A 15381-nucleotide genomic window follows, 5' to 3' on the forward strand; every position below is an offset into this window, starting at 1 on the left:
GAGGAGCCTTCAGCAACCTAACTGGGTATCTCTGTTCTTTTATAGCTCCTTATGTGACGTACCTGAATAAAGACCCATCAGCTCCTTGCTCTCTGACCGATGCTCTGGATCACTTCCAAGTGGAGAGCCTGGATGAAATCATTCCAACTGACATGAGGAAGAGCGACATGCCACCTCAGCATGCCCCCCGCAATATCACCATTGTTGCTATGGAAGGCTGCCACTCATTTGTCATTGTGGACTGGGACAAAGCCACCCCGGGAGATGTGGTAACAGGTGTGTCCAAAGCAGATGCCCAGAGTTCCCATCTACATGTAGGTGGGACATACAGATAATAATGGATGGACAGATGAGGGATGAGTGGATGGGTGAATGGGTTGGGTAGATGAAGGATGGATGGATGAATGGATGGATGGACGATGGATGGGTGCATGGATAGATGATGGATGGATGCATGGATAAATTGGATGAATGGATGATACATGGATGCATGGGTGGACTGGATGAATGAATGCAGATATCTTCTTTCAAAAGGATGAAATATAGGCAACAAGGGAAGCCTTGTGGGACAGTATGGATGGGAATCAGAAATCCAGAATCCTATTCCTAGATGGGTTTGTATGACCTTGAGTTACCTACTTCATCTCCCTGGACCTTGGTGTCTTCCTATGCAAAATATTGTTGTCTTTGGCATTCTATATGATCTTGCTAAATGGCCAGGAGTCCACATAGCCACTTGTAGATTAGGTCCTGTAGCATGGATGCTGAAAGAGCTCCCACTGTGTGCTACCTTGTGACTCTACTTTTTCCCTTCTTCCCATGTCTGCTGGGTGCTTCCACATCAGTCTTAGCTTATGAATTCCTTATGTGGGCATTGGATGTGATGGAAAAATGCCCAGGCATCTTGAGCCTCCTGGGTTCTTGGCCTGTGAGATGCTCATGAGTTCATCTGACTTTGTCAAGGCTATATTTGAGGAGAAATCTATTGAAATAAGTTTTTACAGAAGAGAATTGGTATTTTATTTGAAAAGACCCATCCTTTGTGAATGATTTCTTCTGGGCCTGCAAATTGTATAAGAGGAAGGAGTGTGTGTGTGTGTCTTGGGCTGGGTGGGTTATGGTGGTATAAGTCCAAGTTTGGCATTATCTGCCATTATTATGCTAGTGTAGTTCATCAAAGTCAAATTTCTAGTGCTTTTGCTTTATGTCCCTAGTATTATCTCTTAAAGTGAGAAAACTATTCAAGAACATTCAAAGAGCAACTGTTCTTATGGAGTTTGCACAGTGGCCCAAAAGCCGGGATAAGGGACATAGGAAAGAATGGCTGGGGTATTGTGCCAGGTGAGGTTGAAAGGCCCCGAGGAGCCAGAACAGTGCAGGATCAAGGGATCTGAGTCTTTGTCACTAACAATGCTGGTCACTCCAGTGTGCATGCTGCGTGGGCTGCTGTGCCCAGTCTCTACGAAGTCCAGTGTGCTTCTCACAGAAAACAAATAAATTAATGGAAGAAGGTGAACTTGGAGTCAAAACATCCAGAAAAATCTTTTCTTCATTAAATGTGGTTTTATGAACGGCAATTTAAAAAACCAAGCAAGTAAGCCAACAGAAGAATAATTAAAAACCTTACCTTAAGCTATTTAGCTTTTGATCTCTTGCACAGCAGATGTTACTTAACAGAAGTATACCGCTGAGCCCTGAGCCATGGGGCGTCCGAGAAACACGGCTGAAGGATGAGAGTGCTGGCCACACACTGAGCCTCAAGGGCTGATGCACGCTGGAGGAAACTTCTGAGAACTCCCGACAAATTTGTCTGGCTTAACTCAGACACGACTCCTGCATCATCCAAAGAGGGAGTGCTCCTGAAACACGTGCTCTGGTTAACTGCGTCCCCAGCTACCCAGAGCTCCCCCAAAACGTACACTTTGGTGCCGTCACATCATCAATACCCTACACCAAACCCGAAACCAAACCTCAGTGCCCTCATCACGAGTACTCATGTCACTCGCATACATGATTTGGATGAGGTCTGTATAGGGATTGGGGCACTTCCAATACACAGTTGTGCCCACTCCTGAGAAGCTGATTGCCCTGCAATACCCAGGAAAAGCAGCAGACCTCCAACGGCCAGAAGAGGAGACCGTGGCAGCTGTTATTAGTAAATGAAACAAGCACCGACTCCTTTACCTGCAGAACAGCAAAGCGACATGGATACGCAAACACCTCCTGAGCCTGAACCGGACATCCCACGTTAGGACCCACGGTGGCGCGTGGATTCCGGCAGCTGTGTGCGGCGTTGAGTGCGGTGCTCATCTTTCCCAGGAGTCTGTCACATGCCGTAAGGCGGAACCCACACCACAGGAAACGTCTGCAGACGAACACGCCTGAGACCGGTTGCTTTCCTTAATCTCTCCTCATGAGTGCAGTGGTCTCTCCACGGGGACTGGTGCTGCGGGAACGACAGCTGTGGCCTCTCAGTTTTTCCGGACCTGCTATTTGCCGTGCAGGACCAGTCTGGATAAGAACAGAGAAATCTGGAGTTCCGCACACTCCGCAGGGACATTCCTAAAACCCTGAAGCTCTCACAATCCAGACACAGAATAAGTGGAGAAACCTGCGTATCACCTGGAGAGAAGCACAGGTTCTGAAGGAAGCTGGAGGTTAAAAAGGATGAACCATGCCGACCCCATCAAAGCCAGCGTTCCTGGGACCCCTGTGTGAGCCAGATCCACCACTGGGTGGCCTTTGTACATACAGCATCACAATGAGCACGTGTGGCTTGATGTCACTGTCATCAGAGGAGAGAGTAGCCATCCTTCACACGTTCCCACGCAATACGTGTTGAAAAGGGAGAACAATTAATTACTCCAGGAGCTGTGCCGAAAGGGTTTCAGGGCCAAGTACCTGCCTCTGCTCCCAGCATGCCCACTGCCTAGCTGCGTGAATCTAATTCATTTTATTTATGTCACCAGAATAGCTCTTTGAAGGTAACCAGCGACCACGCGTTGCTAAGTAAAGCGGGTTGCCTCCTACATGCACTGGACGCTGTTGACCTTCTGCTTCTTGACTTGTGATCTGACTCTCAGCCTCTGAGTCTCTCTCACAGGCTTGGTCCTAAGTCCTCTTTTCTTCTCGCTCCATCTAATCTCCTCCAGGAGCTCACTCAGGCACATGGTTTTATTTTATTTATTATTATTATTTTTTTATCGTCACCCGAGGACATTTTTCCATTTTTTCCCTCAGATAGAGTGGGAGGGAGAGAGAGAGAGAAACATTGATGTGAAAGGGACACATCGAGTGGCTGCCACCCACACAACCCAACCAGGGCCGGGGACAAACTGCAACCAAGGTACGTGCCCTTAGCGGGAACCGAACCCAGGTCTCTCTGGACCGCAGGCTGACACTCTAACCGCTGAGCCAAACCGGCCAGGGCTAGGCACGTGGTTTTAATTCATCTTAGAGATGAATCATTGATTCATAGCTCAAGGTCAAGCCTGCCTCTGCTCTGCACCTCAAAAAGTAAAATCAGATGCCCACTTGACATCGTCACAAGATGTCTCCAAACTATCCCAGTCTCAGTGTATCCAAAACCAGACTCAGGATCCTTTGGGTCCCCAAACCTGGTCATCTAGGTTCCCTCTTCTAGAGAACGGCCTCACTTCCCACCCATTTTTGCATTCAACAGTTTCTTTGTTTCGTGCGAGGGAAGGTTGTATGTGACTCTACCAGGAAAGTCTTAAACACTTGTGTGGCGGTCATCGCTCTTGTCTTCTGCTCTTCCCTCTGTGCGGTCCAGACGAGGTGTGATTAGTCCTGAGGAGATGGGGAGGCCAGGCCATGTGGGAGATCAGGAGAAGGAAGAGGAGCAGGGAACTAGCGAGTCTCAGGAAGTGTCTTTAATTGTTTTATCTGCATCTGGATTCCCCAGAGGATCCCAGCGTTATGCCCACCCTCATCCAACATGCAGCTGTTTCTAGAACCTCTCCCACAGAGCCTCCTGTGTGCCATCACCTCGTCCTCACCACCCTCCACGGGGTCACACCTCTTGTGTGGTGTGCTTCCTTGGCACTCACTGGGTTCTTCCTTCTTCCCACGCGCAGGTTACTTGGTTTACAGCGCGTCCTATGAAGACTTCATCCGGAACAAGTGGTCCACACAAGCTTCAACTGTCACTCATCTGCCCATTGAGAACCTGAAGCCAAACACAAGGTATGATGTGTCAGTCACTGAAAAACCCCTACTGAGACCTGTGTACATGGTTCAAGACATCCTTAGGCTAAAAGTGAAAAGCTCACTCGGTGTTTTGGTGACTTCTCTTGCAGTCTCTGCTTAGTTCTCATAGAATATAAGTGAACACTTACCATGTGAGACTTATTTTTCTTGGAAGAAATTACTGTATGTACTGTAGTCTATTGTGCTGATATTTTGTTCCCTAGTTTCCAGGGACTGAACACTGACTACTATTGGGGTAAGAGAAGTTGTTCTGTGTGTCTAAAAGGAACTGACCCATCAGATAGCACAACCTTCACATGTGACATGGATGGAGCAGCAATTGCGGGACATTTCAGTTAACTGGTACTCAAACTGTGATGCAGAATTGAGATCATTTCTAAGAAAGATGCATTTTACACATTAATATAGGTTATAACCATGGCTTCCTGAGCTGGGCGAGCGGCTGGCTGGCTGGAGAGCCGTCCGGGAGCCAGAGCTTACAGCCCTCAGTGAAATATGCAAAACTTGTCCCCAGAGGTACAGAGTGGGGGAGTGTGCATTTCTGCTTTCATGCTACCCAGTTTTTATGGTAATGACCGTCAGGAAAGCTTCCCTGGTGGATGGACATGGCCAAGCACCAAACACAGGATGGTCGAGCTGTGGTGTGTTGTAAACCAGCTAGCTCTCTGGGAGAAAAACAAAATTCCCCGTTTTTGGTGTTTGCCAATTTCCGGAGTGCAAATACTCCCCCCACGGCCAATTCCAGGCTACCAGTGAGCATTCAGAATTCTAAATACTTAACCATCAGCTAGCTCAAGCTGACAAAATGACTCCAGGACGTAATCAGGTCAACCCACCGTATTTACATGGCAAAGAGCGCCGGGTGACACGGCTGTGGGCCCAGGGTCTCCCGCTTTCTGTACAGAGGAACACGGAGAAGGTTGCAACAAAATACTGTCCTTACACAGACACGTGCTAAAGGGGATAGGAGCTGGGCTGCGGCCATGGTACCGAGAGACTTGGAGCCAGCTGAGGACTCTCCTCGGGGCATTTTAATGGGCCACCTGGGCTCACTCTAACTGAGTTTTTCTTAATCTAGTATGAATTTTGGGATTTGGCAGATAAAAAGCAAGTGCAAAACAAGAAATTGAGAAGACACTTAATTTTTCCCTAATAGTGATGAAATATTAACGAATGCAAGGAAACAGAAAAAGAACAAAAAAGGTTGACGCCCAGCTTTGTGCAGTGACAATGCTGTACACAGCCACGCTGTCAAAGAGCTCAGAGGCCTTAGCCAGGCCTCACTCAGCCCCCCCCCCCCAGTGGAATTGAATCCAGTCTTCTGTGCCCCGCCCCCACGGCCGGGTTCTACCCACAGCTGTCAGAATGATGTTGAGTTTTGATAACGTCAGGAGATGATGGTTCTGCAAGATGAAGGTTTGTTCATTCTTTCAACAGGTGTGAAGGAGCCAGGGTTCACTGAATAAGTACGCGCTGCGCACTGAGCGTGGCTGGGTGGAGGAGGGGTGGGCCGGTGGAGGAGGGGTGGGCCGGTGGGGGAGGGGTGGGCCGGTGGGGGAGAGGGGTGGTAAACCACACCATGGCCCCGTCCCATGTTGCTCACAGCCTGGCAGAGGAGAGACTGTTCTGACGCAACAGGAACGGAAACGTTCACTGGTCAGTATCCTCAGGGAGAAGCAGGCAGTGCTGTGAGTGCACAACAGGGACTATTTTCTGAGCTTGGGGCCGGAGGGGCGTCAGATCGGCTTCTGGGGAAGTAGGATAAGCAGCCACTGACCTGGAGAAGGCGGCGGGGCAAGGCCAGGTTGTTCTGGGCAGTGGGCAGCAAGTTTGTTCAAAGAGACGGTGTGTTCTAGGCAGGAAGGGAGGCTGGAGGCTGGACCCAGAGGGCCTGCGGAGTCCCTCATGGCGTCTGTCCTACCCTCCACCCAGGTTCAGCTCCCTGCTGGACAGACAGGGACCAGCAGCCGCTACCGTGGCCTCCCCTGGAGGCCCTCCCGTGTTCATTATTCCTCTGGCTGGGGGTGTGGCTAGGGTGGGAGCTGGCGTGGCTCCTCCCACACAGATTTCCTCAAGACCCCTCCCAACAGCTGCCACGTTCCGGCTGGGAAAGGGGCGCTGTGATGGGCGGATGCTCCCTTTCCCTGCATGACCCCAAGGCAGAGTGTCTCCGTGGACCCTGTAGGAGCCTGTGTTCCCATTCTCATCACCGTCCCCAGGGCTTCCCAGGCGTCGACTTCAGAGCCCCTGCAGAGGAGTCACAAGGCGTCTGTGGATTCAAGAGGAGCCACAGTGTAAAACACAGCTGTGGTTCTTTATTACTGAATCTTGCTTTTGATGGTACGTGGCAGTATTCGCCCAACTCAGCGCCAACTCACTTTCTGGAGTTAGCATGTTTTAATCCACACTTAAAGTGCAAAGATTTGTCACCGTGGAGTCTGTTCAAAAGACGGGGCCCGATGCTTATCCAAGGAGGCAAGGCGTGGATTGCTCCCGTTACTTGGATGAGGCAGAGACTATTCAGAGTTTGAAACATATATTTTAGTTCGTAGAAAAAGCTTAATGTGGTTTTTGAAAATAGGAACTTGACTTTTTTCACAATTCCATGTTACTTTTCAGCTCAGCATATTTAAATTTACTTTGACACATTAGGTGAAGTTCAAGTGGAAATATGTCTTTGGAATCGGGCCACGTGGGCTTTGCGGAAGATGGAGTAATTGTGTGGACAGGGAAGGTGGGTTTGGAGAGTACTTGGGTTTCAGTGGTGAGACACACGGATGCAACAAAGAAGCTGGAATAGCTACTCTTAATCGACTGGTGGTCCCCTCGCCAAGTCCTCGTTGCTCCGGAGCTGAGCTTGGAGCTCGGGGAACAGTCTCAGGGCAGCCTTAGTGGCGGCTTGGGAAACATTCCGGAGAAATGTCCCATGTAGCCTCAGAATGGAAGTGTCATTCCTTAGGTTTTGGTTTCCTTTTTTTTGATTTAAGGAAAAAAGAAAGTATCTGTAAAGTTTAACCAATCCGATAACGTATGCCAAACCCACCGCTTGAACAGCCTGCAGAGCTTCGCCTTAAATAACTCCACAACCACTGAGAACGGACAGGAACTGCTGAGCAAATCGAGATGTGGAGACCCATGTGTTCTTAATTGTGCATCTTTTTTTTTTTTTAAATGAAATTTTAAAAAGAATTCTCTCCTTAACGAGATGGGAATGACTTTCTCGAAAGGCTTGAAAGAAGACTAATTTTACCAAATGGCTTAATTATCTCAGCCATTTCAACTAGCTCTGTTTAATGACACACAAACTCGTGTACTATCTCTGTGTCACTGGGAGGCCACAGGCTCCTTGGTGACCCCAGAAGCTCAGAGGCTTGCTGCCTGGACAGCAGCATGACAGACACATGCCTTTGCTCTCTGTGTGTAACTCACCTTTTAAACATTCAGTGCATTTTAATTAGTGCATGTAATCTCTGTGCCTGACTTAATGAGAGAATTCTGTAACCTTGAAGTGTAACTCCTGCTGCAGAGCCCTGGAGAGAGGCTCATGAACTCCCCAAAATGGCCAAGAGCCACCCTCCAGAACTTTACCCCCTTCGCCTCTGTGCGTAGCCAAGGACCAGGAGGGCGCGGAGGGGAGGGGAGGCCAAAGCTTCACAGAGCTAGAGTGGGTCACAGCTGTGTTGGGCTCCAGCCTTTCCCAACCTCCGCTTTTTGTCCTGTAGCTCCCAAGAGTGCAAAGCACAATGTTCTGGGACTCCCAGCCCAGTTGGCCTAGGAGCCTCCCTCTGATGAACGAGCTCATGCAGACGGCGTGCTTGCTGGCCCATTCTCTGTTCCGAGACGGAGATGAATCCTACAGCAGAATTTCCCCAGGCCTGGTTTGCACCCCTTCCTGGACTTGCTTCTCGGTCCCTGAGGTGCAGAAGCTCAAACCTCTTCTAAAGCTTCAGATCCAACCACAGTGCTTGTCGTGCACTCAAACACTGCGGTCGTGTCGGTTCCCCTGAGGACGTCCCTCTGCACTGGTTCACCCTCTCTCTGCTGACAGGCGTTCCTGGGTCACGCAGCCTGCTCTGTGCAGCTTCTTCCTCTCCAGTGGGGCCCTCCAGCTGGGACAGCAGCTGGACAGGAGGAACACTTCCCCCGGGAACATGCCTCACGGGGCAGAACAGCCCGGATGCCCTAAGGAACACACACGCTCTAAGTAGCCTCCTTCTGCCCCAATAGCCACATGTCTATACTGTTAATTGTATTATTTTGAAAAGTTATTAGAAAATGAGAAGGTTCAGAAAAAATATGAAGATATAGCAGAGATGTATGCATTAGTGAAAACAAAAATTAGGACTCAAAACTGCCACAGAGTAGGTGCTGAGTAATTTGGGAATCTGTCTTATTACACAGAACTTAAACGAACTTCTCTTTCAACATGTGTTTTCTTCCAATTTCAGGTATTATTTTAAAGTTCAAGCCAAAAATCCTCACGGCTATGGACCCATCAGCCCCTCGGTCTCATTTGTCACAGAATCAGGTACGGCTGACTTTGCTTCTCATTATTTTCCTTTTCTCAAAAACAAGTAATTTGGAATAATGACTACAATAGAATAGAAACTGAAGAAGTAGAATCCTGACTTTTCTATTTAATAAATTTGTATTGGATATTGCTTTATAAAATAAACATTATTTTCTTTCTGCTGGTTAAAACTTGGATAATAAAATTGAAAGCAGTCTCTATCGGAACTGCCTGGGAAATGGGAGGTCACATTCCAATGGAAGGGGAAAGAGCTAGTTTTCAGCCATATGGGAAAGATAAGTCTGAATCTCTCTGTAAAAGATTTAGTTGCAGAGATAATTTTATTTTTATTGCAAACAGCTGAAGAGCATAAATGTCATGTGGCCTGAGAGGCAGCTGCTTCTAACAATTAGTTAAGTCTCTAAGATGCTTCTTTTATTAGGAGATGAAAAAAAATTCCTTACTTAATGTGGAGAGTTGGGTTTTTTTTGTTGTTGTTGTTAATCCTCACCTGAGGATATTTTTTCATTGATTTTTAGATAGAGAGGAGGGGAAGGCGAGAGAGAGAGAGAAACATCGATGTGAAAGAGGCACATCAGTTGATTGCCTCTTGCACAACCCTGATTGGGGCCAGGGGCCAAACTTGCAACCCAAGTACGTCCCCTTGACCAGGAATCGAACCCGCAACTCCTTGGTCTGCAGGCTGACATTCTAACCACTGAGACAAACTGTCCAGGGCTGGAGAATTTAAGTAAAATAATGTTCAGGCCCCGGCCAGGTGGTTCAGTTGGTTGGCGCGTCATCCTGATGCGCCGTTGTGTGAGTTTAATCCTGCGTCCGGGCACATGCACGAACCGACCAGTGAATGCGTAAGTGGGTGGGACAAAAGATCGATGTTTTGTTTTTTTCCCTCTCTCTCCCCCCCCAAATCAATAAATAAAAGTTAAAAAATACATGAATAAAATCCTAGTCAGTCTTACAAGCGGTATCACTCAGAGGACATCCCTGTGTTGGGGGTGCTGGTGTGCAGAGCTCCGGGGCCCTTCTACTCGATGTGCCTGTGTACTGGGTGGGAGCAGCATGGCCCTGGAGGCAGGTCCTGGGTCAGCAGCCTTTCCACATGGGCACCGAGCCCGAGGGCTGGGGTCTGAGGCTCTAAGCCAGGCCACCTTCGGAAGCCCAGCCAAGCCAGCTCCACGCTGAAATAGGAGCTCTAGCTTCCTTTTGGCGATACTATTACCTACATGTAGCTTGATCCCAGAACATGTGTCGTTGGAAGATATTTTGAAATGTAATGACTTAAAATCTACTGAATCAAGATATGTGGAACAAAATTAAATCTTTGTGAGACTATGCTTTATACTGGAAATGGAGGCAAAGGGCCCCAAAAGCATTTTCACCGGTGTCGTCTAAGAAGTGTGTTTCTCATTAGAAATTGAGGAGTAAGAGAGTAAGGAGTAAGAGAAAACCATTGTCTGTGGTTAATGTGCTACAGTGGAGAATGTCTGTGTTTATGGCTGCATTTCCTAAAAATAAAAGGGATTTTCGGCAGAATTCACATGATAAAGATCTATAGGAAGAAACCAAGTTATTCAAATTTAAGCATCTATCAAGAAAATGAGGTCTGAAATCTCTCTGAGAGTGGGAAGCTACAAATGTAGCTCATTCTCTTTTATCCCCTGGCAGCATTCCATGGTACGGCGGTGCCGTCAGTTACCCATTCACCTGTTGGTGGTCTCTGGGTTGTGTCTGCTATTTGACGATGAAAAATAGAACTGTTATGAACACTCATGTATAAGTGTCAGTATGGACATGTTTTCATTTCTCTTGGATACATACTCAAGGGCACAATGGATGGATTGTGTAGTAGATGCATGTTTACCTTTTCACGACCCCACCAAACTGTTTTCCCAAGATGGACACATTTTAAAACATAATGAATTATTTTGTATTACCTGATGTCAAAATAGAACCATCAGAGACCCACAGCATCTATATAAACAGTGAAGTAGTTCTCAAAAGGAAATGCTTGGAAAGTAAAAACTAAGGAGAAATGTTGGCATCTGTCAAATAAAGCAGACATCTGTCTTTACCTATTCCAGTTTGGTTAGCCCTCTCGATGGTAATACACGTGTCAACAAGTGCACGGTTGTGAAATATAATCATGAAGTCAATGATTTTCTTTTCATTCTACAGACAATCCTCTGCTTGTTGTGAGGCCGCCAGGTAAGTCTTTCTTTCTTGACGCACTTGACACTTTAGTAATCAAGTTGAATATTGACTCTGAGATTGTTACAATTACAAGTGGAAATGCTGGACCAATTTTGCATTTTTATAATATGACAATGTCTGTGGTTCCCTTCATCCTAATCCAGGGAAAAGAATGATCTAGGAATTTTGTAAAGGGCCATAGCAGCCAATATCTATTAAAAAAAAACACGGGTGGCCAATATCTATGAGAATAGATAAGTGGATTTGCATTCAACCCCCTTTGAATATTTTAAATTGCTGAGAAGGTAGCAAAATGCATTAAGTGTCTAACAAAATTTTACTTTGTTCTTTAAACCACCTGAGAAGCTCTATTGCTTAAGTTCAGGACAGGTCTTACGAGTGTCAAGAGCAGTATGGGGTCTATGCTGAGGGCCTTTGTGGGAAGGAGGTAGGAGGGCATGCTCTGCAAGATCAGATTTGCCATTAGAGCTTATTTTCCTGGGGTCTTCAAGCCTTTTTCTTACCCCAAGAATCCCTAAACTGTGTTCAAGTAAAAGGAACTCCCCAACTGTGTTTCAGTCCTAAGAAAGAAGAGGAAAGGGAAAGAGGGTGCCCTTGGGAGGTGGGAAAACTTTGGTCCGAAAAGCCCTGAGAAGAGGAAGGCCCAGCCAATAAGTCAACATTTCTGGTACTTTGTGCAAGAATCAACACTGTGTCGCCCTGGCCAGTTTGGCTCGGCGGTTGAGCATCGGCCTGCGGACCAGAGAGTCCCGGGTTCTGTTCCCGCTAGGGGCACGTACCACCAAAATAAATAAATAAATAAAAAATGTTACTTTAAAAAAAAGAAGAACCAACACTGTGGAATGCCATGACTTGGTGTGTTTCTGTTGTCAAGGCGGTGAGCCCATCTGGATCCCATTTGCTTTTAAACATGACCCTGGCTACACGGACTGCCACGGCCGGCAGTATGTGAAGCGGACGTGGTATAGAAAGTTTGTGGGAGTTGTTCTCTGTAACTCACTGCGGTACAAGATCTACCTCAGTGACAACCTGAAAGGTAGGTCTTTGAGAATGGTTGCCTGTGATTTTGTGAGATACTAACTTGATATAGCAGGTGTATAAGAATATATTTAGGTCTAACTCAAATACAAACCGATGCTGCAGGCTCTATTTTAGGGGGACTAATTTTCACACTGGCACCCAGAAATATATATACATATATATTTCTACTATATTTTAGGAATGGAGCCCAAAATTCTGTCATAAACTGAAAAGCAGTTTTTGCCATTAATTCATTAATAGGTATGAGTATAAGCTAGAACTTTTGAGGAACCACTCCCCCCTTCATTCCCTGCTATTGGCACAACTTTCCAAAAAAAAAAAAAATTTAGATAGTGAAACATACATCACCAATACTGTTTGTTCTGTGTCCAAATAAAAATTACATTGTTTTCATCATGGGTGGGGATTAAAACAAAGAATCACATACACATTTTGAACTACCAACATTTCAAAATGCCATTTTGACTCAGCTGGCTTTGATTCACCCACCTACGCAAATTTGTTTCTATTTTTTTAAATTTTTTTTTTTTTTTGGTTTTTGGTTTTGAGTTTTTCCCTTTATTTTATTTAAAAAAATTTTTTTATCCTCACCTGAGGACATTTTTCTATTTTTTGTTCAGATAGAGTGGGAAGGAGAGAGAGAGAGAAACATCGACGTAAAAGGGACATGTCGAGTGGCTGCCACCCACACGACCCAACCAGGGCCAGGGACAAACTGCAACTGAGGTACGTGCCCTTAGCGGGAACCGAACCTGGGTCTCTCCGGACCGTAGGCCAACGCTCTAACCACTGAGCCAAACCGGCCAGGGCTTTCCCTTTATTTTTATTGTTGACACTATTACAAATGTCCCTTCCCTGCCCTTTGCCCACCTGCAATTTGGCTTTATTTCAAAATTTGCCCCCAATTTGGCTTTATTTCAAAATTTGCACAACTTTTAATTTTTTAGTACATACATTTTTTTCAACTTTTTCTCAGCTGGTCTATATTTTATTGTGGGCTTTTCTGTTGTTTCTTTTTTTTTTCTTGCTAGTGGTATTTCAAGATAATGTCAAAATAAAGTCTCCCTTACAATCCCCACTCTGGTAATTTCTCAGTATATATGTCTTTCCCAACAGCTGCTGTCTGTTTGTTTTCTCTGCTCATTCTTTTCTCTTCCACCACTGCCCTCTTCCTCCTGTGATCCAGAAGTCCTAAGAGAGGTCGCACAGCCTTCTCCAGAATCCCGGGGTTGAGAAAAACAACTCTGCCCTACTGTGCAGCTGCGGTTCAGCACCACGGACAGTGTCTCACACCGCAGACACATTACTAGTTATATATGAAAATAGGTTCTATTTTTATAGATCTTGGTGCCTTTCATAATTATTTCAGAATGCATTTTCTGACTAGATTAGTTTCATCTATTCTTTTTTCAAACCAAGGAGTAAAAAGGTCTACCATTCATAGGCTGAAACTGCCTGTAATATTCGTAGTTTCCATTTAATGAACATTATAGGTTGGTGCCATTGTCACCATTTTTCAAACATGGAAAGTATGACACACAGAGTTTAAGTAATGTACCCAGTTCAGATAGTCTCCAAAGCCTGTGCAAACTCCTGATTCAACTGTGGCAGTTTTTGAACAGTCACTGACTTACCTTATTCCTTCCTGAAGATACGTTCTACAGCATTGGAGACAGCTGGGGAAGAGGTGAAGACCATTGCCAGTTTGTGGATTCACACCTCGATGGAAGAACAGGGCCTCAGTCCTACATAGAGGCCCTCCCTAGCATTCAAGGTAACGAGAACAGAGGTCTGACACATCATTACACTGCATGGGGGACTAACGCAAGGAGAAAATTTTCTGTGGCCCTGCCTTCGGTTAACCATTTGAAGAGGTGTTGGCAGCATTTTGGATCATGAAAATAAAAACATCAACAAAATACACCTACCATGTGCTGGAATTGGGGTGAGCCTAGGGAAAGTAGGGATACAGTGGAATATAAGACCTTATCCCTACTCCCAGGAATATGGCCCTTACTGGAAAGAGAAGATACAAATATGAAAGGCACTAACAGTGTACAGCTTGAAGTTTAGGTCATGACAAGAGAGATGTCACATGACTGTCCTCTTGTCAGGTGATTGTACAGATTACAGTCACTACCTGAGTTCAAGGGAGGCAGGCCATCGGGTGTGTCAGGGCTCTTAGGAAATCCCAAGGATTTCAGGAGCTCTGTGCCAGGAACAGGGATGAAGACCAACTACATCTTTCTCAGTATAAGCTGCAGTATCACAGATGCATTTTCTCTCCCCCCATTTCCTTTTACCCTTCCAGGCTACTATCGCCAGTATCGCCAGGAGCCCGTCAGCTTTGGCAACATCGGCTTTGGGAGCCCCTATTACTATGTGGGCTGGTACGAGTGTGGGGTCTCCATCCCAGGGAAGTGGTAACACAGGACGAGCATGCCGAGAGCTGGCCCTGTCCGGCCCCCTTGACTAACTTGCACTAAGGGCTGTGAGCAGGAAAAGGAAGACGGTGTCCCGAGCCCCTCTGCCCTGGTGTCAGCAAGGCCACGCGATGGACACTGGATATTTGGAGCATGTTCAGACTGGAACTCAGCCCCGCTTCCTGGCCTGGACTGCACACAGGACTCAATGTTGCCGTTAACTTTGCTTCTTCACACGTTTTGCTTGGAATTGCACGCCCAGAGACAACCAAAACACGCGGCTACAGGAGATGCCCACGGATTCGGGGCGACTTTCACACTTCGTAGGCACCAAATTCAGACCCCTCGGGTCTCCAGGGAACAGCAGAAGCTGGCTTCATGGAATGCTGCACGCTTTATTTCTTCAGTGGGCTCCTCCAAAATGAGCTGACTTTACGCTTCAGGTCTCTTTCTGTGTAGGACTGAATTACTAAAATCACCCCCAAAGGAAATCCATCCTACTTAAGATTTATCCCGTGGACTTACCCACTGCTAGACCAAATGTATCAATCTTCTTTGTAAATTCCAATTTTGATATATATATGTATATATGCATATACATATCCACACTTGTCTGCAAGAACATTGATTAAAATTGCTAAGTTTGTACCTATTCACTAGATAAATATATGTGGGACTCTTTGGGCCAAAGGTGCTGTTTATTTATTTTTTAAAATCCTCACCCGAAGATACATTTCCATTTTCTTTTCAGACAGAGTGGGGGAGAGGGAGTGGTAGAGGGAGAGGGGCGGAGGGGGAGAAAGAGAGAGAAACATTGATGTGAGACACATTGAGTGGCTGCCTCCCGCACGACCCCAACTAGGGCCAAGGAAGAATCACAACCGAGGTACGTGCCCTTGACCACAATCGAACCCACGATTCTTCGGTCTGCAGGCCGATGCTCTA

The 15381-nt window shown here is 46.4% G+C and overlaps 1 protein-coding gene across 1 annotated transcript in view; it reads left to right on the forward strand.

Annotated features, from left to right (window-relative positions):
• Positions 1-15075, forward strand: part of FNDC1 (fibronectin type III domain containing 1) — a 64721-nt gene extending 49646 nt beyond the window's left edge. The window contains exons 16-22 of the mRNA XM_036248552.1: positions 46-276; positions 4098-4206; positions 8679-8758; positions 10937-10966; positions 11847-12008; positions 13665-13787; positions 14325-15075. Coding sequence (XP_036104445.1) covers positions 46-276; positions 4098-4206; positions 8679-8758; positions 10937-10966; positions 11847-12008; positions 13665-13787; positions 14325-14440 — 851 coding nt within the window. The 3' untranslated portion in view covers positions 14441-15075. The remainder of the gene's footprint in view (positions 1-45; positions 277-4097; positions 4207-8678; positions 8759-10936; positions 10967-11846; positions 12009-13664; positions 13788-14324) is intronic.
• The last annotated feature ends 306 nt before the right edge of the window (positions 15076-15381 follow it).

The sequence above is a fragment of the Molossus molossus genome, unplaced genomic scaffold, assembly GCF_014108415.1.
Source record: "Molossus molossus isolate mMolMol1 unplaced genomic scaffold, mMolMol1.p scaffold_m16_p_8, whole genome shotgun sequence".
In the NCBI taxonomy this organism is placed as follows: domain Eukaryota; kingdom Metazoa; phylum Chordata; class Mammalia; order Chiroptera; family Molossidae; genus Molossus; species Molossus molossus.